Source organism: Macrobrachium nipponense, chromosome 49 (genome assembly GCF_015104395.2).
Source record: "Macrobrachium nipponense isolate FS-2020 chromosome 49, ASM1510439v2, whole genome shotgun sequence".
Taxonomy (NCBI): domain Eukaryota; kingdom Metazoa; phylum Arthropoda; class Malacostraca; order Decapoda; family Palaemonidae; genus Macrobrachium; species Macrobrachium nipponense.
In genome coordinates, this window is record NC_087224.1 from 2,763,123 (window position 1) to 2,790,554 (window position 27,432).

The 27,432-nt window shown below is 35.7% G+C and overlaps 1 protein-coding gene across 1 annotated transcript in view; it reads left to right on the plus strand.

The window, feature by feature from the left end:
- Positions 1 to 27,432, plus strand: part of LOC135205267 (ubiquitin-conjugating enzyme E2Q-like protein CG4502) — a gene marked incomplete at its 5' end in the record, with an annotated part of 79,022 nt that overhangs the window by 28,779 nt on the left and 22,811 nt on the right. The window contains 2 exon segments of the mRNA XM_064235632.1: positions 4,675 to 4,824; positions 20,761 to 20,880. Of these exon segments, the coding sequence (XP_064091702.1) occupies positions 4,675 to 4,824; positions 20,761 to 20,880 (270 nt within the window).

Consider the following 27,432-nt stretch of genomic DNA (forward strand, 5'->3'; position numbering starts at 1 on the left):
CTCTCTCTCTCTCTCTCTCTCTCTCTCTCTTATATCGGTATTCGCCACACCGTGTTATGCAAATGATGTGAGGTGAGAGGAACAGAATACAGTCGAGTAGAAGTTAGTCCATTCGACCCAGGACCTAGAAACTTATACTCTCTCTCTCTCTCTCTCTCTCTCTCTCTCTCTCTCTCTCTCTCTCTCTCTCTCTCTCTCTCCTAGGAGTTCGTTAATGGTGGAAGTTTATAGCTATAAGCTTGGGAGGGGAATTATTTTGCGCTTATAGAACGGAGGGCCAGAGAATTTTTATTTTATTTTATTTATTTATTTATTTATGTTTTTTTGGACGTTTGTTGTGTGGAAAGTGACTGGATCAGTTTTTAGGTTTGGGAATAAACGGTGTAAATTATTTCCCCAAATTTATAACATGTAAATAATTTACAGAAGTTATTTTCCCACTTTTAGGACATGAGGAAAAATTGAGAGAAGTTATTTTCCCACATTTAGGACATGAGAATAATTTAGAGAAGTTATTTTCCCACATTTAGGACATGCGAATAATCGAGATAAGTTATTTTCCCACATTTAGGGCATGGGAATTATTGAGAGAAGTTATTGTCCAACATTTAGGACATGGGAATTATTGAGAAGTTATTTTCCCACATAGGACATGTAAATAACTGGGAGAAGTTATTCCCCCCACATTTAGGACATGAGAATAATTTAGAGAAGTTATTTTCCCACATTTAGGACATGCTGATAATCGAGATAAGTTATTTTCTCACATTTAGGACATGGGAACAATTCAGAGAAGGGATTTCCCAAAGCATTCGACTGAGTAAGAGATAAGAAAGCAGCCCCATAGAGAGAGAGAGAGAGAGAGAGAGAGAGAGAGAGAGAGACCTCACCTGGCTTGCCTCCTAAGGTACTCTCTCTCTCTCTCTCTCTCTCTCTCTCTCTCTCTCTCTCTCTCTCACTGAAAAGGAAAAAAAGAAATCTCTAGCATCCATCACGGCATTGCAGACAAACATTGCACGGATTTGCAATGTTCTGTTCGAGCATGGTCGCGCAGGGTGACATTTGCAGCTTTTAATTGCTGGTGTTGCAGTGCTCTGGCGTTTGCAGCAGCTGTTTGCTGTTTCATAGCAGCATTATATTCATGCATGGCTTTCATTGGCGCCGCCTTTGGATTTTATTTAAATGTTACTTATATATATATTGGGAGAGGTCTACGTTTCCTTTGACTTTCATTTATGACTGTTTTCCGTGACCCATTGCTGTCCAGTGCAGATACTCTATATTATTTATATAGACATCTATATATAAAGGTATAAGCCACGAAGGAAAGATAAACAACGGAGTTTCCTTCATAGCTTATACCTTTATTTATGGATTGATCACGTTCCAAGCTTTCGTGATTCAGTTATACATAGAGATCTATAATATAGATTTATACATATGTATATATATATATATATTATTATATATATATATTATTATATATTATATATATAAATATATATATATATATATAATATATATATATATATATATAACACATATCATGTATCACTGAAATTAAGCCATAGCAGAATCGGTATTAATGACGAATAGCGATGTTGATAGTTAACATAATAATGCTGCTTATAATAATAACTGTAATATTATAATATTAATGGGGCCTCTTACTTCGCTTTGTTATTATGAGTCTTGACTTCTGGTACAACATTGTACTCTTTTACTTTATATTATAATATTACGGTTGATAGAAAGAACCGATATTTGTATTTTTTATAATATAAAACCCAAAAAACACATCTCATCTTGCACGCCTCACTTTCCTCTCGTTTGGTCCACTGGCCCAGGAATTTTAGGGCTCCACTCTCGCCCCTGAAAACATCCCACTTTAAATATGTATTGAAGAAGAGGCAATTCAAAGTTATAAGCCGTGAGAGAGAGAGAGAGAGAGAGAGAGAGAGAGAGAGAGAGAGAGAGAGAGAGAGAGTCTTATAAGTTTTAATGGACCTGTTTTTATATCTCCTCTCTTCTTCTCCTGAGATGGTTTTGAAGGTGAGTTGCAAGCTAGCTCTTTTTGTTTTATTTGATCTCAACCTCGAGTGTATTTTTCCTTTTTTTTTCGATTAACTTTTCCCAAGGATGAGAAGAGGATGTGTAGGAGGAGGAGGAGGAGATGGTGGTGGTGGTCGTCTCATGGCACGGAACCTACGTCTTTTCATCTCGTTATCAACTTTTACAGAGTTCGCAGGAAGTTACCTAACTCTTTAATAAGCTCGGTGTTCGGCAGCCTCCGCTGGTAGCGAGGAGGATGATGCGTTTCAGTTGATGTCTGGCATCTCCGGCAGGCTCGCGGGAGAGAGAGAGAGGTTGCCATAGGGCACCAGGAGAGGCTGCCGTGGAACGCCAGAAAATCCTGCCGTAGAACACCAGAAAGATGTCGCAGAGCACCGGTAGAGGTTCCCATAGAACACCAGAAAATGATGCCATAGAGGACCGGATAGATGTCACAGAGCACCAGATGTTTTACCTCCTCGAGGGGGATGTTGCCATAGAGTACCAGGCGATATTGTACAAGGAGAGGTTGCCATAGAGCACCAGAAAAGATGTTGTCATAGAATACCAGAAAAGATGTTGCCACAGAGCACCACAAAAGATGTTGTCATAGAATACCAGAAAAGATGTTGCCACAGAGCACCAGAAGAGGTTTGCATTGCCAAAGAGCACCAGATGAGGTTGCCACCTCGATAGGGTGTTACCACAGAGCACCAGGAGATATTGTACAAGCGAGGTTGCCATAGATCACCAGATGTGACAGAACACCAGGAAATGTTGCCTAGGGAAGGTATGAAAGGAAGGAGACCTGATTGCGAAGAAAATATTCGTTTTAACAAAGTCTGGAGATGAACAAACTGGTTTTAGAAAATGCAGAAGTTGCAGAATAAAGTATTTTGTTGTTATAATCTGCAGTGGGATATACAATTTAAAAATGCTTCTTGTGGCTTTTTTTTTATTTTTTTACTGAAAAATTAATATTTGGACAAAAGACTAATGTTTATCAAGTTTTCTTATTTTATAAGATATTCTTTATTGAAAAATGAATACATATTGGGCAAAAACCTCATTTTTATTGAGAACGCCGTTCATGTATTCAAACCGGCGTCATTTCTCCACGTTCCATAAAATCGACTCTCGAAAATACCTGAAAACGTCGGAAAATAAAAGGCCATATATACGTGGGGGGACTTCAATATGGCCTACGCATATTGACGTGTATTTTGTTTGGCCATGACGGCAAAAATTAAGGACGAGAGTTTTTTTTTTTTTTTTTTTTTTTTTTTTTTTTTATCCTGTAAAGTCCCGTGTCAGCTGGATATTGAAGCTGAGGATGTGATGGAGGGCAGACGTATAGATGGGAATTGTTCGCTGCTAAATGGTTGGATTTTGTCCTTTTATTATTATTATTATTATTATTATTAATTATTATTATTATTATTATTATTATTATTATTATTATATTAAACGGGATGAGCCCTATTCGTAATGTAGCTTCCCAAAGATAGCAGATGTGCTGGCACGACAAGATAATGAAAGAAAATGGAACCAGTCCACCAAAGGGGCCATTGACTTGAAATTCACGCTTATTATTATTTATTATTATTAATAATATAATAAATAATAATAATAATAATAATATTATTATTATTATTATTATTAATTATTATTATTATTATTATTATTATTATTATTATTATTATTATTATTATATTGACCTTGTTCAAATAAGACTTCGAAGCCTCAGTTTCCTCTCGCTTTTTGTAACCTTCCGACTTGAGGCTCTAATTCACCAAAGGCTTCGTAGCCTGAGAGAGATGTAAGCCTGAGGTTCGTTAAATGATTAAAAAAAATAATAATTAAAAGCCCCGTTTCAGTTAAAGTATTCGAACCCTTTGTGTATATATATATATATATATATATATATATATATATATATATATATATAAATATATAAATAACCTAGTTGATGTTTACAATTCTTGCCTCATTCCTATGTGAAGTATTTTTATTTTCCTTGAGAAACTGTTATTTTGTTTTTGATGTGAAATATGAGATTTTAGGTGCAGTGGGTCTTAATTTTTCCTTTTTGTATTTATCTTAATATTTTTGAAGTTAATTATTTTGAAAGAGGGACACTGAACCATTTTAGTGTTTCCCAATTCTCGCCTCTTTCTTTTTGGGAAAGTAAGATTTCTTTTAGGTGAGTGAGAAACTTTCCTTTGTTTGAATATGATTTTTAGATGCTATTGGCCCTTTTTTAAAGATATATTTTGTACGTGGGATGTAGACTTTTCTTTTGTGATAGATATTTCTTTCGACGAAGAAGTAGGTAACTAACCAATAATGATAATGATTCTCTTCGTATGTGGGGGCGTTTTTAGTCAGATGCATATGCGTTCGTATTTATGTTAAACATCGCCCTTAGTTTATTTATACAGGCCTATTCACTGTCTCAAAATATGCACAATACACAAACACTACCATATACTTAAGCTGAGATGTGCCTTCGTTTGCAAAAAGTAAAAAAGTAAATAAATAAATAAAGTAAAACATTTATACCCTAAAGCCCCATACGGCTCAACCGTTCTGATGACTCCTATCCCATTTTCTACCTTCCAGGTGAAACTGCTTCGCGTGGACTCTGACTCGGAGCTGTACCGAGATATGCAGGAACTTGGGGTCCACCACATTCTCCTGTCCCTGAGTTTCCCCGAGAACTTCCCATTCCATCCGCCGTTTCTTCGTGTTCTCTCTCCCCGACTGGAAAAGGTAGGTCTCTGTTCTGTATTTAAATGTAATATAATATATATATATATATATATATATATATATATATATCATATATATATATATATATTATATTATATAGATATATATATAGCGATTACCACAAGAGAATGATGGGGTGATAGTAGTACCGAGCGCTTTTGCCTTTATCCAGTCTTGTTCTTTTCGTGTGGTATTCGCTTCTTTCTCTCTCTCTCTCTCTCTCTCTCTCTCTCTCTCTCTCTCTCTCTCTCTCAAAAGATTATAAATAGGAGCACAAGGACACCGGGGAGAGAGAGAGAGAGAGAGAGAGAGAGAGAGAGAGAGAGAGAGAGATCCTATTTCTATCTACTTGATTGTTGGCATTTTTCGATTCCGAGGACGATGGAACGAGAAAAGAACTCGGTTGTCAGGCCGCTAATGTGACGATGACGGACAGAAGATGACAGGGCTGCTCTCTCTCTCTCTCTCTCTCTCTCTCTCTCTCTCTCTCTCTCTCTCTCAACTGTTTAATTTTTTTAGAATTAGTTTTAAATATTTTATACTAAGCCATGTTTTCATTTACCATTTTAAGTGTTATCAGTGTGAATTGGCGTTCAAATGTTTCGTAATTCCGACGAAAGGAAAATCCTTTATATCCTTGAAAGGTCCATTTATCATAAGGTGTCAATGACCGACTCCCAGAATAAGAAAAAAAAATGGCTTCACGTCAGTTACTGAAATAAGCCAGCAAATCGCCGGCAAGGTCTCGCCCGAGTGAATATTCAAGAGAACGACAATTTGATTTCCCACCCAAGGCTCTGGAATGAAACTCCGGACCAAGATTGCATCATGATCCTTTCTCAGATCCAGACTTGAGACTTGAGTTCTAAGGCGGCGACGTCCAGCGAGTGTTATATTGTTTTAATACAGATCTTGTTGCGGGGAACTTTTGCAAGGGAAGTGGAGTTGGGTGAAATTGTTGCAGAGAGATTCTGTAAATTAAATCTTGCAGAGAGGACAAGGGATATGGCTTGTGACAGACACAGGCAGGGAAACGGACAGACAATGGCATAGGAAATTAGAGTTTAAAGTTTTAAAGATGCAGCTTAACAGTACAGTACAGTATACCACAGGAAGTGTAAATTTTTTTTTATAAAGATTCATCTAATTCTGCCATTACTAGACCTCGTTGCGCAAATGGGATGCTTATATGTTTACGTTGTGCTTTAAAGATATGCTCCTTCGTCTTTTAAAACTGTTACATATTAGTTTACTCGCTACTTTGCCATTTAAAATGGTTAATGGTTTCCAAAAAGAAATATTGTCCCTTGCCGACAACGTACGTCTGACGAGATCCAATAATACTCTGGGATAAGTGGATGATTTTGACGCTGTAATTGACTCTGCGTGGAATTAATACTTCATTAATCTAATAACTCTCTCTCTCTCTCTCTCTCTCTCTCTCTCTCTCTCTCTCTCTCTCATGACTGGGTGATTATGCTTCCGCGATGGACCGTCCCAGGAATTAGTTTTTGATTAATACAACATCATTGCCATCTCTCTCTCTCTCTCTCTCTCTCTCTCTCTCTCTTCTCTCGTCTCTCCTCTCTCTCTCTCTCTCGGTTGATAGCCCCATTTGAACTTGATTATGCATTTGGGTCCGTCCTTAATTCCTCTTTCTCTACGAGTTCCGGTAATCTGGAGAGATTGGAGCCAGTGAAAAATGATTATACCCTTTCGGACATCAAAGTTAAGCCCGACACGAAAGGGGGGGGGGCGTGATTCATAGTGGCTTAACTTATGATATTGACCTGATAGGGAGTCTTTGGGAGAACTCTGGAATGATTCCAGGACTGTGATGACGGTTTTGGGTAGTATTTGGAACCGTTCCGGGATATGAAGGGGGAACGTAGGAAATTTTTCCAGGATTAGGTTGGCCGTTTGGGTTAAGTGTCGGAAGTTTCTGGAGTTCCAGAATGGTTCCTGGATTATGATAGGGGCACTGGAAAGCCAAAATGATTCCTGGATTATGATAGGGGTACTGGAATACCAGCGTGATTCCAGGATCATGACGGTGCACTGGAATACGAGCGTGATTCCTGGATCGTGACGGGGCACTGGGATACCAACTTGATTCCAGGATCGTGGTGGGGTACTGGAATAACAAAATGATTCCTGGATCGTGACGGGCCACTGGAATACGAGCGTGATTCCTGGATCGTGGTGGGGCAGCCTGGAGTAAATCAGAATGATTCCTTGGATGGGAGATGGGGGCAACTGGAATACCAACCATTGAATTCATGAAATCGGATAGCATAGGTCACTGGGTAACACCAACGTGATTTCTGGATCGTGGATGGGCCACTGGAATAACAGAATGATTCCTGAATCGTGATAGGGGCACTGGAACACCAACGTGATTTCTGGATCGTGATGGGCCACTAGAATACCAAGATTATTCCTGGATCGTCATAGATGCACTTTAATACCAGAATGATTCCTGGATCCTGATGACCGTTTAGAAAATATCTGGAAAGGATCCTGGAACATCATGGAAGTTTAGGGAAATATAAACATATATATATATATACTATATATATATATTATATATATATATATATATATATAATATATAAAATATAATATAATATATAATATATATATATATATGTTTATATATATCCCCTTATATATATAATATTATAATAATATTATATAATATAAATACATATTATATATTTTTTTATATTTCCCTAAACTCCATGATGTTTTTAGGATCCTTTCCAGATATTTTCTAAACGGTATTCAGGATCCAGGAATCATTCCTTCTCCTCCTCAGCTAATAAGCTATCAAGATTCAACACACCCGGAGTTGACCTTCCTCGCAGAGACTCCATTATGAGAGAGGTAATTATCCTCTTACTGATTTATTCCTGGACTGGAGAGAAGGAAGGAGAAGGAAGGAAGGAAGGATTCCCAATCCTGTGATTCATTCCCGGACTCCGATTCCCGAGATTAATTCCGACCAGTTTTACCAACTTGAAGAACTAAGACACTTGAGGCCAATTGGATGTCCTGGGAAAGTGAATGGTACCTTATGATGGGATTAGGGTGATTGGAGAGAGAGAGAGAGAGAGAGAGAGAGAGAGAGAGAGAGAGAGAGAGAGAGACTTATGAAGAGAAAAAATTAAAAATGTATTTCACTGACAAGTGAAATTCTAAACTTTTCACAGACAGAGAGATAGAGAGAGAGAGAGAGGTAATTTAGCAAAACTTAACTTTTCATTCCTTTTACCGTCCCTCCGTTCACATTCGCTGTCTTGTTGCAACAATACGTACTTTCTCCAACATTTCCTATTTTTGTTATTGCAGCAATACGTACCCTCTCCAACAGCTCGTACTTTTGTTGTTGTCGCAAGCAATACGTACTTTCTCCAACAGCTCGTACTATTGTTGTCGCAACATACGTACCTTCTCCAATAGCTCGTACTTTTGTTGTTGTCGCAACAACTTAGACCCAGAGTGGACTCACAGGACGAGTAACGAAGCCAATATGACGCTCCGAGCTTTCATACTCTTCTTTGCTGCTCTCGCTAACGAATTTGAACGAAAGTGATCTCGTATATTGTGTCAAGTTTGGCATTCCGCCCACGAGGAGGCCCCTTGGGAAGTCGATGGATTTCAGGTGGGCGTTCTGAGTGATGGTGGGCGGCGCGGGTGAGCCAAGGGAGGCGAGGTTGGGTTTGGAGATCCATCTGAAAAGAGATATGTTGTTTATTTATATATATCTGTAAGGTACTTTTCCCTTTGTTTATTTATATATATGTAAGGTACTTTCCCCTTTGTTTATTTATATATCTGTAAAGTACTTTCTCTTTTGTTTATTTATATATCTGTAAGGTACTTTTCCTTTATTTATATATCTGTAAAGTACTTTTCCTTTATTTATATATCTGTAAAGTAATTTTCCCTTTGTTTTTTTATCTGTAAAGTACTTTCGATTTTGTGTATTTATATATATGTAAGGTACTTTCCCCTTTGTTTATTTATATATCTGTAAAGTACTTTTCCTTTGTTTATTTATATATCTGTAAGGTACTTTTCCCTTTGTTTATTTATATATCTGTAAAGTACTTTTCCCTTTGTTTATTTATATATCTGTAAAGTACTTTTCCCTTTGTTTATTTATCTATCTGTAATGTACTTTCTCTTTTGTTTATTTATATATCTGTAAGGTACTTTTCCTTTATTTATATATCTGTAAAGTACTTTTCCTTTATTTATATCTGTAAGTAATTTTCCCTTTGTTTGGTTATTTATCTGTCAAAGTAACTTTCGATTTTGTGTATTTTATATATCTGTAAGGTACTTTCCCCTTTGTTTATTTATATATCTGTAAAGTACATTTCCATTTGTTTATTTATATATCTGTAAGGTACTTTAACCTTTGTTTATTTATATATCTGTATAGTACTTTTACCTTTGTTTATTTACATATCTGTAAAGTACTTTTCCCTTTATTTATGTATCTGTTAGGTACTTTTCCCTTTGTTTATTTATATATCCGTAAAGTACTTTTCCCATTGTTTTTTTATATATCTGTAAGGTACTTTTCCCTTTGTTTATTTATATATCTGTAAGGTACTTTTCCCTTTATTTATATATCTGTAAGGTACTTTTCCCTTTGTTTATTTATATTTCTGTAAAGTACATTTCCCTATGTTTATTTATATATCTGTAAGGTACTTTCTCCTTTGTTTATTTATATATCTGTAAAGTACTTTTCATTTGTTAGGTTTATATATCTTTAGGTACTTAACCTATGTTTATTTATTTATATATCTGTAAAGTACTTTCCCCTTTGTTTATTTATATATCTGTAAAGTACTTTTCCCTTTGTTTATTTATATATCTGTAAGGTACTTTTCCCTTTGTTTATATATATACCTGTAAGGTACTTTCTCCTTTGGTTATTTATATATCTGTAAAGTACTTTTCCTTTTTGTTTATTTATATATCTGTAGGTACTTTTTTTTCCCCCTTTGGTTTAATTTATATATCTGTAAAGTACTTTTCCCCTTTTGTTTTTTTATATATCTGTAGGTACTTTTCCCTTTGTTTATTTATATATCTGTAAAGTACTTTTCCCTTTTGTTTATTTATATATCTGTAAGGTACTTTTCCCTTTGTTTATTTATATATCTGTAAAGTACTTTTCCCTTTTGTTTATTTATATATCTGTAGGTACTGTTTTCCCTTGTTTATTTTATATATCTAAAGTACTTTTCACTTTGTTTATTTATATCAGTAAGGTACTTTTTTCTCCCTCCTTTGTTTATTTATGTATCTGTTAGGTACTTTTCCCTTTTTTATTATAATATTCCGTTTAAAGTACTTTTCCCATTGTTTTTTTTTTTTTATATATCTGTAAGGTAATTTCCCTTTTCCTTGTTTATTTATATATCTGTAAGGACTTTTCCCTTTATTTATATATTTCTGTAAAGCGTAAACTTTCCCTTTCGTTTATTTATATTTCTGGGGTTAAAAGTACAATTTCCCTAATTTGTTTTTATTTAATATATCTGTAAGGTACTTTCTTTCCTTTGGTTTATTTATAAATATTTCCTTGGTAAAGTACTTTCCATTTGTTTATTTATATATCCTGTAAGGTACCCTTTAACCTATGGTTTATTGGTTTATATATCTGTAAAGTAACTTCCCCTTTTTGTTTTATTTATATATTCTGGTTAAAGGTACCCTTTGCCCTTTGTTATTTTGTTTATTTATACATCATGTAAGGGGTACTTTTCCCCCCTTTGTTATATATATACCTGTAAGGTACTTTCTTTCCCTTTTGGTTATTTATAAATATTTTCGAAAGTAACTTTAACCCTTTTTGTTTATTTATATATCTGTAAGGTTTACTTTTATAACCGTTTGTTTTATTTATATATCTGAAAGTACTTTTCCCCTTTTTTTATTTTTTTTTTATCTATATCTGTAAAGTCTTTTCCCTTTGCCTTTATTTTTATTTATTTATCCTATAAAGCCTACTTTCCCTTTTGTTTTGTTTTTAGTTCATATATCTGCTAAAAGTGACTCTTTTCCCTTTGATTATCTATATACCTGTAAGGGTACTTTCCCCCTTTTTTTTTTTATTTATCATAAGTATGCTAAAGTACTTTTCCCTTTTCCCGTATTTATTTATTATCTGTAAAGTACTTTCCCCTTTGTTTCTTTATTATATTAGGCTAAAGCGAAAGTTTCTTTTCTTGCTTTTTATTTTATTTATCTGTAAACTTCTTTCTCTTTTGTTTATTTATATATCTGTAAGGTACTTTCCCCTTTGTTTATTTTTATATCTGTAAAATACTTTCCCCTTTGTTTATTTATATATGTGTAAATTACTTTCCCCTTTGCTTATTTAAACTAGTCTGTAACAAAGTACCCTACTTTTTCCCTTTGTTTGTTTATATATCTGTAAGGTACTTTTCCCTTTGTTTTTATTTTATACATCTAAAGTAACCTTTTCCCCTTTGTTTTCCATTTGTTTATTTTATATCTGTAAAGGTACTTTTCCTTTTGTTTTATTTTAAATTTATCTGTAAAGTACTTTTCCCTTTGTTTAATTTATTTATATTCTGTAAAGTACTTTTCCGTTTGTTTATTTATTTATCTGTAAAGTACTTTCTCTTTTGTTTATTTATATATCTGTAAGGTACTTTCCCCTTTGTTTATTTATGTATCAGTAAAGTACTTTTCCCTTTGTTTATTAATATATCTGTAAAGTACTTTCCCCTTTGTTTATTTATATATCTAAATTTACTTTCCATTTTTTTATTTATATATTTGTAAAGTACTTTTTCTTTGTTTATTTTATTTATTTTTTATCTGTAAGTACTTTTCCTTTGTTTATTTATATATCTAAAGTACTTTTCCCTTTGTTTATTTATATACTGTAAAGTACTTTTCCCTTTTGGTTTTATTTATTTATTGTAAAGTACTTTCGATTTTTGTTTATTTATATATCTGTAAGGTACTTTCCCCTTTGTTTATTTATATATCTGTAAAGTACTTTTCCCTTTGTTTATTTATATATCTGTAAGGTACTTTAACCTTTGTTTATTTATATATCTGTAAAGTACTTTTCCCGTTTGTTTATTTATATATCTGTAAGGTACTTTCCCCTTTGTTTTAATTTATTTATATCAGTAAAGTACTTTTCCCTTTGTTTTATTAATAAATTTTAAAAAGCCATAAAAGACAGAAATAGACAATAAGAGAAAGGAAATTGAAAAAAAAGAATAGGAAAATAATAGAAGAAATTTTTTATTTTTTGAATAGGATATCTGTAAAGTACTTTTCCCCCCTTTGTTTTTTATAAATATTTTTCTTTGTAAATTTTACTTTTCCCTTTGGTTTATTTATATCTGTACGGTTACTTTTCCCCTCTTTGTTAAAAATACATAATTTTCCCTGTAAGGTTTACTTTTCCCTTTGTTTATTTTTATATATCTGTAAAGTCACTTTTCTTTGTTTATTTAATATCTTTGTAAGGTTTACTTTCTTTGTTTTTTAATTTATATCTGTAAAGTACTTTTCTTTTCCCTTGTTTTTATATTTTATTTCCCTTTGTATGGTACCCTCTTTGGTTTATTTATTTAATATAGTAAAGTACTTTTCCCTTTGTTTGTTGGAAAATATTTTCCCTTTGTTTATACTCACCTTTGTTTATTTAATTTAATCTAAAGTACTTTTCCCTTTGTTTATTTAATTTATCTGTAAAGTATTTTTCTTTGTTTATTTAAATATTCCTCTGTAGTTTACTCCCCCTTTGGGGTTTTATTTAATATCTGTAAGGTACTTTTCCCCTTTGTTTATTTATTTATCTGTAAAGTACCCGTTTCCCTTAGTAAAGTATTTATCTGTAAAGTTTAACCTTTTCTTTTCTTTTTTTTTGTTTAATTTATATCGTAGGTACTCTGTTTATTTATTATCTGTAAAGTACTTTTCTCTTTGTTTATTTATATTCGGTTTAAGGTACTTTTCCCTTTTGTTTATTTATATATCTGTAAGTACTTTTCCTTTGTTTTTATATTTATCTGGTGGTACTTTAACCTGTTTTTTATATATCGAAAGTACTTTTCTCTTTGTTTATTTATATATCTGTAAGGTACCGTTTTCCCTTTGTTTATTTATATATCTGTAAAGTACTTTTCCCTTTGTTTTTTTATATTATCGTAAAGTTTACTTTTCCCTTTATTTATTATCTGTAAGGTCTTTTCCTTTTGTTTATTTATTTATCTAAAAGTACTTTTTCTCTTTGTTTATTTAATATAAGGCCCTTGGTAGGTACCTCTTTGTTTATTTATATATCTTTTAAAGGTACTTTTCCCTTTGTTTGTTATTTATATCTGTAAAGTACTTTTTACCCTTGTTTATTTATATATCTGTAAAGGTACTTCCCTTTGTTTTTTTATTTATTTATCTGTAGGTACTTGTTTCTTTTTTTATTTATAGATCTGTAAAAGTACTTTTCCCTTTGTTTATTTATATATCTTGTAGAAGTACTTGTTTTCCCTTTATTTTATATATCTGTAAGTATTTTCCTTTTGTTTATTTATTATCGTAGGTACTTTTCCTTTTGTTTATTTATATATCTGTAAGGTACTTTTCCCTTTTGTTTATTTATATATCTGTAAGGTAAACTTTCCCCTGTTTATTTTATATGTCTGTAAAGTATTTTTTTCCCTTGTTTTTTATATATCTGTAAAGTACTTTTTCCCTTTGTTTATTTAATTTATCTGTAAAGTAACTTTTTCCCTTTGTTTTATTTATACATCTGTAAAGACTTTTCCCTTTGTTTATTTATATATCAGTAAAGTAAATTTTTCCCTTTGTTTTATTTTAGTATCTGTAAATACTTTCCCTTTGTTTATTTATATATCTGTAAAAGTACTTTTCCCTTTGTTTATTATTATAGTAAAGGAATTTTCCCTTTGTTTTATTTATATATCTGTAAAAGTTTTTACTTTTCCCCTTTTGGTTTATTTATGTTCTGTAAAAGTCTTTCCCCTTTGTTTATTCATATTCTGGTAAAGTACTTTTCCCTTTGTTTATTTATATATCTGCAAGGTACTTTTCCCTTTAAACAAAAACATGAAATGAGATATATTGTTTATATATACACATCTGTAAGGTAATTATCCCTTGAAACAAAAACAAAAAAACTCAATATCTCAATGAAACCATTCAACAGTTTGTATGACGAGAAAGTCTTATTTTCTTGTAGGTTTTGAAACCGATCTCCTTATAATAATAATAATAATTAATAATAATAATAATAATAATAATAATAATAATAATAATAATAATAATAATAATAATAATAATCAATAATAATAATTAATAGGTAATAATAATAATTAAGGGAATAATAATAACAATTAACAATAATAAGATAATAACTAATCGGTTGGGGAATATGCATTCCCCGTTGATAAAAATATGTATTCCCCTATGACTTTTTATGTTTATCTATACATTACTCCATTATGAAGCCGAATTTCTACAAAACACATAATTTTATTAGTGATTCATAACTGTTTCTCGGGATTCCAGTCTGACCATGAATTAGTCCTCCTTCTTATGCATGACTGATTTCATGTCGTGTTTTGATGGTGCGTGTGTGTTAATCGTTCTATATACTACGTCTAGATACTTTTCTTCTTTCATTTCGTGATTCTAACCTCATTCCTTGACTAGGTTATTATTATTATTAGTATTAGTATTATTATTATAATTTTTTAGCAGGAACTGGCAAATATAATCAGTTATTATTATTATAAAGCATAATGCTGCTTTCGTTTTTTTTTTACTACTTTCGAAGTTCGTGAGTCAATACTCTCTCTCTCTCTCTCTCTCTCTCTCTCTCTCTCTCTCTCTCTCTCTCTCAGTAAACAATATCTTGTCGAATTATCTTTCTACCCGATTTGTTTCGAAGATCGATTATAAGTTCGTATCTATTGATCGATTATACACACGTACATTATTCCCCATAATTCCTTTGACACTATCAATGATAATACGTCGTTCATACAGTGACCATCATCACGAATGAACACTACATAGACATAAATACGATCATTCCTAATAAGGTTTTTTTTAGGGGGAGCTGCGCGCCCCACACAATAATTCATCTCCGAAAGGGTACGACCAATAACGGTGTTTATAAAAATGGATATATAACATATTGCCTGGACTTGATTAGTGCAACGCGTAATCCTGTGTCGTGTGCAGTCCTCGTCTCGGGAGAGAGAGAGAGAGAGAGAGAGAGAGAGAGAGAGAGAGAGAGAGAGAGAGAGGTAGTGTATCAAGGTCATAGTAGATTCAACAAGGCTTGCCCTGACATTCAGAGAGAGAGAGAGAGAGAGAGCGCGCACAATACTACCAGGTGGGTGGGATGACGTCATCTTGAAATCCAACAAAACGTTAATTCTGACGTCATAGCAAATATAAAAGAGAGAGAGATAGAATAAATATGTGGGGTGGAATGAAGGGTGGGGCTTGTGGGGGGAGGGGGGGAAATGAGAAGGAAGGATTGAGGGGGAGGACTTAATGCAAAGGAAAATTAAAATAGGGAAATTGGTGAAATAAATGTGTTTAATAGAACGTGAAATTTACCAGTTATTCAACGAATTATTTTATAATTAGTTTTAATATATTTTATACGGTTAAATACACAACACCTTTTCTACTTAGGAGGAAAAGAGAGAGAGAGAGAGAGAGAGAGAGAGAGAGAGAGAGAGATGAGACGAGGACCCGAGAGAGAGAGAGAGAGAGAGATGCACCAAATGACTTGTCAATACATTATTGCTATTAGTATAATTACGGCAGTCCTATATTAACAATATTATTATGCCCCCTACCCTGCCCTGCCCTGCCCTCACCCGGGGCGGACAAATAGGTTTGCAGGAGAGAGGGCGGACGTCTCCCCTACCTACCCCGCCTCCCATCCTGGGCGGACAAACAGGTTGCAGATAAACTGGATTTTATTATAATATAATAATAATAATTACAATCAGTGAGTCATTTAATCAGCCATATATGACTGCCAGGATTATATACGATTCGCCTTTCGTACCCAGGGCACATACCCCTCCCCCCTCCCGAGGAAGAACCCAGTTTTGCCAAGGAGAGAGAGAGAGAGAGAGAGAGAGAGAGAGAGAGAGAGAGAGAGAGAATATGTGTATGTTACTGGCTTGAGAAAAATGCTATTGTCCAGTTAGTTTTTTTTTTCCATTTTACACCACACCTTAAGGGAGACAGGAAGTTATCTCTCTCTCTCTCTCTCTCTCTCTCTCTCTCTCTCTCTCTCTCCCTTACGAGAGTAAAAGAGAGGCAAGTCTGTAATGCAATGCAACATTTGCAGTTGGTAGAAAGTCTGCAAGAAGAATTGGACGAGGACTGGTGAATCAACAAATGCAACTCTCTCTCTCTCTCTCTCTCTCTCTCTCTCTCTCTCTCTCTCTCTCTCTCTCTCTCTTGCCCAAGTCGTGGTGTATACCTTCTCCCGCTAAGAGAAATTCTTGGGAGGAACTGGCTGGAGTTTCGGAAGGGATACAGGTCTGTGGATGGGAGGTGGATGGGTTGGGGAGTAGTGTGGGAGTAGGAACAAGGGTGGGATGGGGTGGGGAGTAAGAGAAGGAGTAATTGAAGAGATGGAATCGAGACGCGAAGGAGTGTTCGCCCGAAGTAAATATCTATATATATACACACAGAGTTCACATGATGATGTTTCCCGTTTTATCCCGAGGCAATTCCGACTCCATTTTCGGGAACGTGTTACTGTCTGAATTGACTTTCCCTCTCTCTCTCTCTCTCTCTCTCTCTCTCTCTCTCTCTCTCTCTCTCTCTCTCTCTCTCTCTCTTGAACTGTTTTCTATTGACGTTGGTCGTCGCTTCGTTCATCGGGAAATACGCGCAAGTTGATATTTGAAATATAAATGATTAATTTTGTTGAGAAGGTCAATCATATCCCAATTTCGGTCCCATGTTGTCAAGAGATCGACTAGCTTACTTAATACCATTCATTCTTGAACTTAAAACACTTACATATAGTATAAGTATTTCCTTAGCATTCATTCTTGAACTTAGAACACTTACATATAGTATAAGTATTCCCTTGCAGACGGGATACATTCAATCTACTTAGACGAGCACAAATGTAAGTAGTACCTTGCAGACGTAATGCATTCATCTATTACTTAAACACTTACATTATGTAAGTAGTACCTTGTAGACGTAAGACATTCATCCGTTACTTGAACACTTACATAAGTTAGTAGTCCCTTGTAGACATAAGACATTCATCCGTTACTTAAACACTTACATCCAGAATTGGGTAGAGAGAGAGAGAGAGAGAGAGAGGAGAGAGAGAGAGAGAGAGAGAGAGAGAATATATGTACACCGTTTAATTTCCCATAATTATTTTATAAAAGGAAAAACAAAAGTATCTGATTAATTATATCTAAACAGAGACAAACATTATCTCCGAAGTCATTGCGTCACTCGGAGACAAGATGTGGCTTGACGTCATTTTGATGTTGCTGTTGGAGAGAGAGAGAGAGAGAGAGAGAGAGAGAGAGAGAGAGAGAGAGAGAGAGAGAGAGGCAGGCGTCTCGTCACCATGACAACGGCTTGTGTCCTAGCCTGTAGTTTTCCTCAAGTGTCCTTATGATGTCGTATTACTCTTTTGACCTTACGCTTTGAGAGGGCCATTGATCATGGAGAGAGAGAGAGAGAGAGAGAGAGAGAGAGAGAGAGAGAGAGAGAGAGAGAGAGAGAGAGAGAGAGAGCACGCAGCACACATGCCAGCTTGTGGTCGAATTCTTGAAAATGATCACGAATATATATATTTTAACATTTTCGAGAGAATGTTCTCCCATCGTGAAATAATTCAACCGTTCAGAAGGAGAGATCTCGAGGCATTGAGACCCCAAGTATAGATAGAGAGATTATGAGCGACTCAGCTCCTCGTGTCTTTCGAAGCTGGAGGAGGAGGAGGAGGTTGAGGAGGAGGTCGAGGTCGTCCTTCAAGGAGGAAGGGATCTTGGTCGTCCATCAAGGACGAGGAGGAGGAGGAAGTCTTCCTTCAGGAAGATGTCGAGGTCGTCCTTGAAGCAGGAGGAAGAGGGAGAGGGTTGTTCATCAAGGGGTAAGAGAAAGAGATCGTCGTTCAAGGTCGTAGAAGGCGAAGGAGGTCGTCTTTGAAGGTCGTAGAAGGTGGTCGTCCTTCAAGGTCGTAGAAGGCGAAGGAGGTCGTCTTTGAAGGTCGTAGAAGGTGGTCGTCCTTCAAGGTCGTAGAAGGCGAAGAGGTCGTCTTTGAAGGTCGTAGAAAGGTGGTCGTTCTTCAAGGTCGTAGAAGGCGAAGGAGGTCGTCTTTGAAGGTCGTAGAAGGTGGTCGTCCTTCAAGGTCGTAGAAGGAGGTCGTCCTTCAAGGTCGTAGAAGGAGGTCGTCCTTCAAGGAAGAAGTAGAGGCCGTCTTCCAAGAGGGAGGTCTACTACCAAGTCGTCCTGGAGAAGCACTCAGACGACCCTCCATCTTCATTCCCTCAACAAGTCTGTGTGATGGCTGGCTTTAGCTTGGGCCGTGGGTAGGTGTGATGTTGGGGGAGAGAGGGGGTTAGTATTCCTTCCATTTACTGTCGAGGTCAAGTGGCCTCGAGTCCCGCCCCCCCCCCCCCCCCCCCCCTCCCCCCCCCCCCCCCCCCTCAAAACCCCCGCAGCGGCCTAAATTGAACTCGTCACGTGGATGATATACATACATACTTTTATATATATATATATATATATATATATATATATATATATATATATATATATATATATATATATATATATATATATATATATAATGTATATGTACATACGTATGTCTAGTTTTCTCTCCTTCCAATACTCGATAGGGTCCCTTTGAGTTATGACATTCCCGACAACCATTCCCTTTGTATCTGGTTTCAAAAAATATTCATGAACACGTGATTACAGGCCATCAGGCTAATTAGGGGGCCGTACCCCGAAGATAAATGACTTGTAATGACTAGTTGGAATCGATTCAAAAAAAAAACAGCATAAAAAACACTAAAAAAACGCAAAAAAAAAAAAAAAAAAAAAAAACTATTCAGGATGAGGGTAACCTCTGTTTTTCACAGTATAGAATACTTTTAAAAGTGAATGTTTTTTTCTGTAAGATTTTTATATTATCCAATTTTTTATTTATTTATTTATTTTATTTTTTGCAATTTATAATCCTATTAAATGGTTGTTTTTATCTAAGTTTTTTTTATTTTTATATTTATTTTTTATTTATTTATTTTTTTTATATTTCACAAATTTAATCCGTTGGTTTTTGGCTGCCCTTTTTCCAAGTTTTTATTTTATATTTATTTATCTAGTTTTTAGTTTAAATATTTCACAGTCTAAATATGTTGGTTTTTGGTCACCATTCCTCTGTTTTTATTTTATTTAATAATTTGTCTTTGAACCTTTCATAATTTAATTTCGGATTTTTGCTTCCATCACCTGTCTAGATCAGGTACAGTACTGGATCCGAAATGGACTCGCCCCGTGAAAAGAAAATAACCTCTCTCTCTCTCTCTCTCTCTCTCTCTCTCTCTCTCTCTCTCTCTCTCTCTAATTACCTTATTTAATCAAGTTCCTGGAGTGTGTTTGCTCATCATAATGCGACTCGCTACGAGTATATATGAATTTCTTCCAGCTCCCAAACGAGTTTTATTCCGAGAAGTTGGGCTAGTGACGTCAGCAGCAGGCGATGCCAGCCACCGAAGTGAGGCAGGGGGGTGTTGTGGGTGGGTCCTTGCGCGCTTGCGCGCTCGATCCTGAGCTGAAAAGTGTGGGTTCGAACCCTGCTCTGAAAGCTACGTTTTTTTTTTTTTTTTGAGACAAGTGAAGGATGGTTGGGGTTGGCAAGGGAGGGGGGGAGGGGGGCGGGGGGTTAGAAGCAATGGCAAACAAAATTAGATGTGTTGCTTAAATAAAGTATTAGTTTCCTTCTTTTTTTGGCAGTGATTGGACGTGGCTTCTGATTTGGTTCAAGTAAATAAAGGCGTTTTTATTATGCTTGGGGGAATGTTGTCTCTCTCTCTCTCTCTCTCTCTCTCTCTCTCTCTCTCTCTCTCTCTCTCTCTCTGACGTTGATGGTTCTGCATGCAAGCATCATAGAAGGCATTATTATTATTATTATTATTATTATTATTATTATTATGTAATTCTAAGACTGCATTTCTTTTCAAATATTGACTTTGCTAAAGTTTTTTTGTCGAATTTCATATATTTTATCATTTTATCTCCAATTTGACATATATATATATATATATATATATATATATATATATATATATATATATATATATATATATATATATATATAAGTCTCTTTAGATTTATATCTGAAGTTGGTGCTATTGATTCAATCATTCTTTTCAAATATTGACTTTGCTAAAGTTTTTTGTCAAATTTCATATATTTTATAATTTTATCTCCAATTTTGATATATATATATATATATATATATATATATATATATATATATATATATATATCTTTCCATGTGTTATCATTATAAGTCTCTTTAGATTTATATCTGAGTTGGTGCTATTGATTCAATGTTTTCTTTTTTTTGCAACATTTTCATATGCCCCCAGTTGGTTACGAATTCCCTGTCCAACTTCTTTAACATTACCTTTATCCACGCCCTTGAGAATTTATACTATAAATACGGTCTGGTCTCGGTAAAGAATATATATTTATATATCTATATAATATTGTCCAAGAAATTTGCGTATGCTTCACTTCAAACTCCACAAGTCTTGTTTGCAGTTCTCGACCTTGCAGTTGTAAACAAAACATTTATCTAACTCTTCTTCTTCTTCTTAGGGGTTCGTGATGGAAGGGGGCGCCATCTGCATGGAACTGCTGACCCCCAGAGGTTGGGCTTCTGCCTATACCATCGAAGCTGTCATCATGCAGTTTGCCGCCAGTTTAGTCAAAGGACAGGTAAGGAAACCGATTAGTTCGTAAATGATTTGCATAACTTGTGATATTTTCTCTGAGACAGAGAGGAGAGACTGTGGCAGGTAAGGAGAGAAAGAGAGAGAGAAAGTCATATAAGCCTTGAATGGATTCCTGTCTGCCAGCTGATTGTTCGCCCTGAGGAAACGAAAAAAAAAATCTTGTCCATTATTATCATCATCCAGAGAGAGAGAGAGAGAGAGAGAGAGAGAGAGAGAGAGAGAGAGAGAGAGAGAGAAAGCTTCGCATATGAGACAGGAGAAATGAATAGCGGATGGGAATGAGAGAGAGGATAATCGATAGATCGAGATGACAACCCAGCTTTGGAGGATGAGAGAGAGAGAGAGAGAGAGGAGAGAGAGAGAGAGAGAAACCTTACCTTACCTTACCTTACATAGACCTTACATCTTGTTCGGGTTGCCCCAGGTCCCTCAGTGTGAGGCACCTCTAGTGTCTACCAGAGAGTTGCTAGTACATCTTCCGGTATATTTTGCATCTTCCAATCTTGGATGGTCTGGGATGCAGTTTAGATATTTGTCGAGCTTATTCTTAAACACATCTACACTCACTCCTGATATATTCCTCAGATGAGCTGGCAACGCATTGAATAGACGCTGCATTATCGATGCTGGTGCGTAGTGGATTAATGTCCTGTGTGCTTTCCTTATTTTTCCTGGTATAGTTTTTGGGCACTATTAATCTACCTCCTTGCTTGCTCTTTTCTGATATTTTTAGTTCCATGATATTTTCTGCTATTCCTTCTATCTGTTTCCATGCCTGAATTATCATGTAGCGTTCTCTTCTCCTTTCTAGACTATATAATTTTAAGAATTGTAGTCTTTCCCAGTAGTCTAGGTCCTTAACTTCTTCTATTCTAGCTGTAAATGACCTTTGTACACTCTCTATTTGTGCAATATCCTTTTGATAGTGTGGGTACCATATCATATTGCAATATTCAAGTGGACTACGAACATATGTTTTATACAGCATAATCATGTGTTCGATCTTTTCTTGTTTTGAAGTGCCGTAACAACATTCCCATTTTTGCTTTACATTTTGCCAACAGAGTTGCTATTTGATCATTGCATAACATGTTCCTATTCATCATCACACCCAAGGTCTTTAACTGCTTCCTTATTTGTGATGGTCTCATTTTATTAGGTCCCTTATATGCATATAGCTTTCTTTCTCTGTCTCCATAATTTATTGATTCAAATTTATCAGAGTTAAATACCATCCTATTTACCTCTGCCAATCATATACTTTGTTAAGGTCTCTTTGTAGAGCGTTCCATCTTCATCACAAGTAATTTCTCTACTTATTCTTGTGTCATCTGCGAAACTACTCACTACCGAATCTTTAACATTATTGTCTATGTCTTCAATCATAATAACAAACAGTATTGCAGCTAACACCGTACCTTGCGGCACACCGGATATTACCTTGGCTTCATCCGATTTCTCGTCGTTTTGCAATAACTATCTGTTTTCTGTTGTGTAAAAATTCTTTTAACCATCTTCCTACTTTATCCACGATATTGTGTTTTCTAATTTTCTTCGCTAATATATTATGGTCTACTTTATCAAAAGCTTTTGCAAAGTCTAATAAACCACATCTGTTTCATTTCCGCTTTTCATATTTTTGAATATGTTTTCACGGTGGACTAACAGTTGGGTTTGTGTACTTTTCCGGGTACGAAACCATGTTGTCCTTTATTAAACAAATTATTTTTTATTTAAAATGTTTCATAATATTTTTCTTCATTACCCTTTCATACACTTTCATAATATGTGATGTTAGACTCACAGGCCTATAATTCTTGCCTCTAGTCTTGATCCACTTTTGAAAGTATGGGGTAATATATGCTAATTTGTGCTCATCAATATATCTTGCCTGTATCTACACTTTGTCTTAATAATATTGCAAGTGGCTTTGCGATAGAATGAACTACTTTCTTTAACAAATAGCAGGAATTCCATCAGGCCCTGCAGCAGCTCCATTTTTAATTTACAATTAAAGCCTGCACAATATCAGCTTCATTAATATCTATGTCAGCTAAATATTCACTATTTTCATCCCGTTACTTTCTATATCATTATCTTCATTATCTATTCTAGGGGTGAATTCTCTCTTATATCGTTTCTCGCCAGTATTTTGCAAATTTCCTTTTTTTTCATTCGTTAATCTCCCTTATTTTCAATTCTCAGAGGCATTTATTTCTATTCTTCTTTTATTCATCTTCTTCGCATAATGAGTATAAAGTTGGAAGGGGTTTGTTTTGATGATATTTTGTTAATAGGTTTTTTCTTCCAAGTCCCGTTTTTTTAATTTTCTTTTTTTTGATTGTATAATCTTTTGTTCTGCATTTTCTATCTTACTTTTTAGTTCTATAACTTTCCATGCATTTTTTTCTTTTGCAAGACCTTTTTCCACTTTCTGATTTTCTGGAACAAGATCCTTCTGTCTATTGGTATGCATGAATGATGTTTACTTTTCTCTTCGGTATATATTTTTCCATATTATCTCCAATATTTTTATATAATATCTCCGTATTTACCCTTATGTCATCACTTACGAAATGTTATCCCAATCTTTGTTTAATTCTTCATTAATTTCTGACCATTTTATATTTTTACTGTAGAAGTTGTATTTTCCATATCCTTCCCACTTTTTCATTTCTTGCTTATCTCTATTTTCACTTGCTTTTCGCAAGAGAGAGAGAGAGAGAGAGAGAGAGAGAGAGAGAGAGAGAGAGTTTTGAATCGGTGGCAAGAATTTGAAGAGCGCAACTCAAGGGGAACGAAATCTTGTAGACGTAGTTTGAGCTATTTCTCTCTCTCTCTCTCTCTCTCCTTTTTAATTCCCTACTCCCAATGTGTGTACTTAACCCCTCAACCTTTTTCCTTACATATAGACTTCTCTCTGCAGGATTACATGATTTTAAAGGTCTCTCTCTCTCTCTCTCTCTCTCTCTCTCTCTCTCTCTCTCTCTCTCTCTCTCGTTGTCAGCAAATTCTCACGCCACCTCCTTTTCCCTTCGGAGTTTTATCTCCTCCCCCTTTTGTCATGCTGCTGGCCTTCGTTCTTCTAAACCAATTATGACCCTCCTCCTCCTCCTCCTCCTCCTCCTCCTCCTCCTCCCTTTTCCCTAGCATTCAGGGGGAGCGAGGGATCTTAAGGAAAAAAGGGATTATTTTCAATAATGACTTTGGAAAGGGGGCGTGTCCTCCGTAACTTGTACTGAGGTCCTGTCATATGGCGTTGGGAGAGAGGCAGCTGTGAAACTTGGGACATTTGAGGTGTGAAAGTTTTGAAATTTGGGTTGTAAGATTTGTGAGATTTGAGATGTGAAAGTTGTGAAATTTGAGATGAGAAAGTTGTGAAATTTGTGAAATTGGAGATGTGAAAGTTGTAAAATTTGGTCTGAGAAATTTATGAAACGAGCAGTAAAGTTTGCGAAAATTAAGCTGTAAAATTAGTGAAAGTTGAGCGGTAAAATTTGTGAAAATTGAGCCGTAAATTTTGTGAAATTTGTAAAATTTGTCAAACGAGCTGTAAAAGTTGGTGAAATGAGAGTAGTGAAATTTGTGAAACTTTTAACTTTAAAATTTGCGAAATATGAGCTGTGAATTTTGTGAAATTTGTGAAATGTGAGCTGTAAAAATTGTGAATTTTGAGGTGTCAAATTTATGCTTGGGGAGTTATTTCATTGTGGGGGTTACTGCTTTTAAACCCTGCTCTTGTTTTCCCATCGATGGTTAGAAATTCGTGTAAAAAGTGGGATATCCAACATTGCCATGAGCTGTCAAAAAAAGCTAAACACCATACAATGACCGTCAAACATATATACTATACATATGCTATATATATATGTGTGTGTTTGTGAATGTGTGTACATTCACACGCACATACATCCATCCACTTTCCATTCATCCCAGCTTCACCAACCGTTCCAAAACAAGACCCACCCACCCATTCGATTCAACTCTTGACTTTTCAGCCAGGGTCCCTTCCGAAACAGCTTTTTGTAGCAGTTGTGACGACGCGTTTCCCCGAGTAATCCAGTTACCAGGAAATTGTAGGGACTGAAAGGTTGGACCGGATAAACCTCTCTCTCTCTCTCTCTCTCTCTCTCTACTCTCTCTCTCTCTCTCTCTCTCTCCATTTTGTAAGCCTTACTAAAATAGAGCATACATTATCTCTCTCTCTCTCTCAATTCTATAACTTTTTTTATAGACTAACTCAAGCACACAGTCTCTCTCTCTCTCTCTCTCTCTCTCTCTCTCTCTCTCTCTCTCTCTCTCTCTCTCTCTTTTGTAAGCCTTTTTAAGACTAAAATAAAGCATACAGTATCTCTCTCTCTCTCTCAGTTTTATAACTTTTTATAGACTAAACTCAAGCACACAGTCTCTCTCTCTCTCTCTCTCTCTCTACGCGATGAATTATTGTATCATAATGGGAAAATATATATATATTGCTTCTGTAATTATCTGAAGCCATAGCATTCTCTCTCTCTCTCTCTCTGAGAATGTATGATTATCGCAGCATATCCATTTTTCCTCATACATACATACATACATCCATACATACATATACATTAGAGGTGTATCGGATGTCTGAAAATTTGATTTGCGGATGCGGATGCGGATGCGGATATCACTTTTTAAAATTGTGGATGCGGATGCGGACACATATATCAAAAAATGAAAAATGCGGATGCGGATGCAAATGCGGATTATTTGATGGCCATACCCTCGCGGATGCGGATGCGGATGCAAATGCGGATATTTGATGGCCATACCCTCGCCGATGCGGATGCGGATGCGGATGCGGATTTTATGTAGGTCCAAGTAATTTCGATATATTTGCTGTGATAGACGACTTTCAGCCACATAATTCAAAATTAGTGTTACCAGGATGCGGAACGGGGGACCCAAGTCGTCATGCATCCCACCAACCACTTTCCCCAACCTCCTCCCTATAGAAAGTGGCAAAATTACATTCAAATCAAAGAGCTGAAATTATGACAGCACATGTGGTTAGTAATTGAACTTCAGCAAGGGCAAATTACTTTTCAAAAATAAAAGTTTCTCTGCTTTATCTGCTAAAAGAGAGAGAGAGAGAGAGAGGGAGAGAGAGATTTCCAAATAAACACAATACCTTTATGATCAACAACTGCTGTGAGTGACATGATGAAGTTGCTAAAACAAAATGCTATAAACAAAAAAGGTATACTGTAACTGAGTTTAATTATATCTTGTAATGTGCATCATTTATTCTGAATAAGTAAATGAAAAAGCCAAATTAGAAAAACGACCTCTAAAGTTACCTACAATGTATGAGTATATGGATTATGGACTATTGAACACTGAGTAGGGGGTGACATCCGCATATCCGCATTCTCCAACTGCGGATGCGGATGCGGATGTTGCATGTGCTGCCAATGAGGATGTGGATGTGGATGCAGATGTTGAAAACTTGTCAATACGGATGTGAATGCGGATGCGGAGTTTCTAAAAAATGCGGATAATCTGCGGATGAGGATGCGGATGCGGATATCCAACCTACACCTCTAATATACATCCATACAGGTATGCGTATGGCTGCACTCTGTAGGCAACATAAATTAGGAGTTTAGTTTCACCTGATGCAAACCTTTTATTCCCATTCCTATTCCTATTCCCATTCCCATTCCTATTCCCATTCCATTACCATTCCCATTCCCATTCCTATTCCCATTCCTATTCCCATTCCAATTCCCATTCCTATCCCCATTCCCATTCCCGACAGCAGCAGCAGCAAGACGTTCCAGGTAGGCTTTTGCGTCGTGTAACGGACGAGTGACAGGGAAGGGCGCTCGTCTTTTGTTTTCATAAAGAGGATGAGGCCTTATGCCATCGCGGACGGAGGGAGGGGGAACGCAGTGGAAGGTGGAGAGAGAGAGAGAGAGAGAGAGAGAGAGGCAGGCTACGTATGAGTGAGAGGGGAGCTTAGGTTTGTGTGTATGTAGGAATTGGCTTGTATGAAGGTTTTCCAACTCTCTCTCTCTCTCTCTCTCTCTCTCTCTCTCTCTCTCTCTCTCTCTGCAGAGGTTTGCCAGTTGATATTGATACACTAATTCACCACTTGAAAATGTACAGTACAGAGAGAGAGAGAGAGAGAGAGAGAGAGAGAGAGAGAGAGATCTAACCAAAGACAAAGCTCAACGCACGTATACACGCAGGAAGGTAACTGAAGTAGCAGAAGTTTCCACAAGTTAATCGTATCGACTCTAATTTCCCTCATTAGGCGAAACTCAACGAATCTCCCTTGATATAACCGGACTCATTATCGAGTCTTCTTATTGAAGGGACAAGACGAAAGAGGAGTCGAGAATTTATGAATATTTCATCTTTGTTATTCGCTTCAACCTCAAAGATAAATTATTTTGTCTCGTCTATTCTCTAGTGTCTACCATAGAAGAGTTATGCCCTCAGTGCTCCTCATGTGGTCCATTGTAGGCATTGCTTGAGGTTCTTTGCAGCGTCCTATCCATAT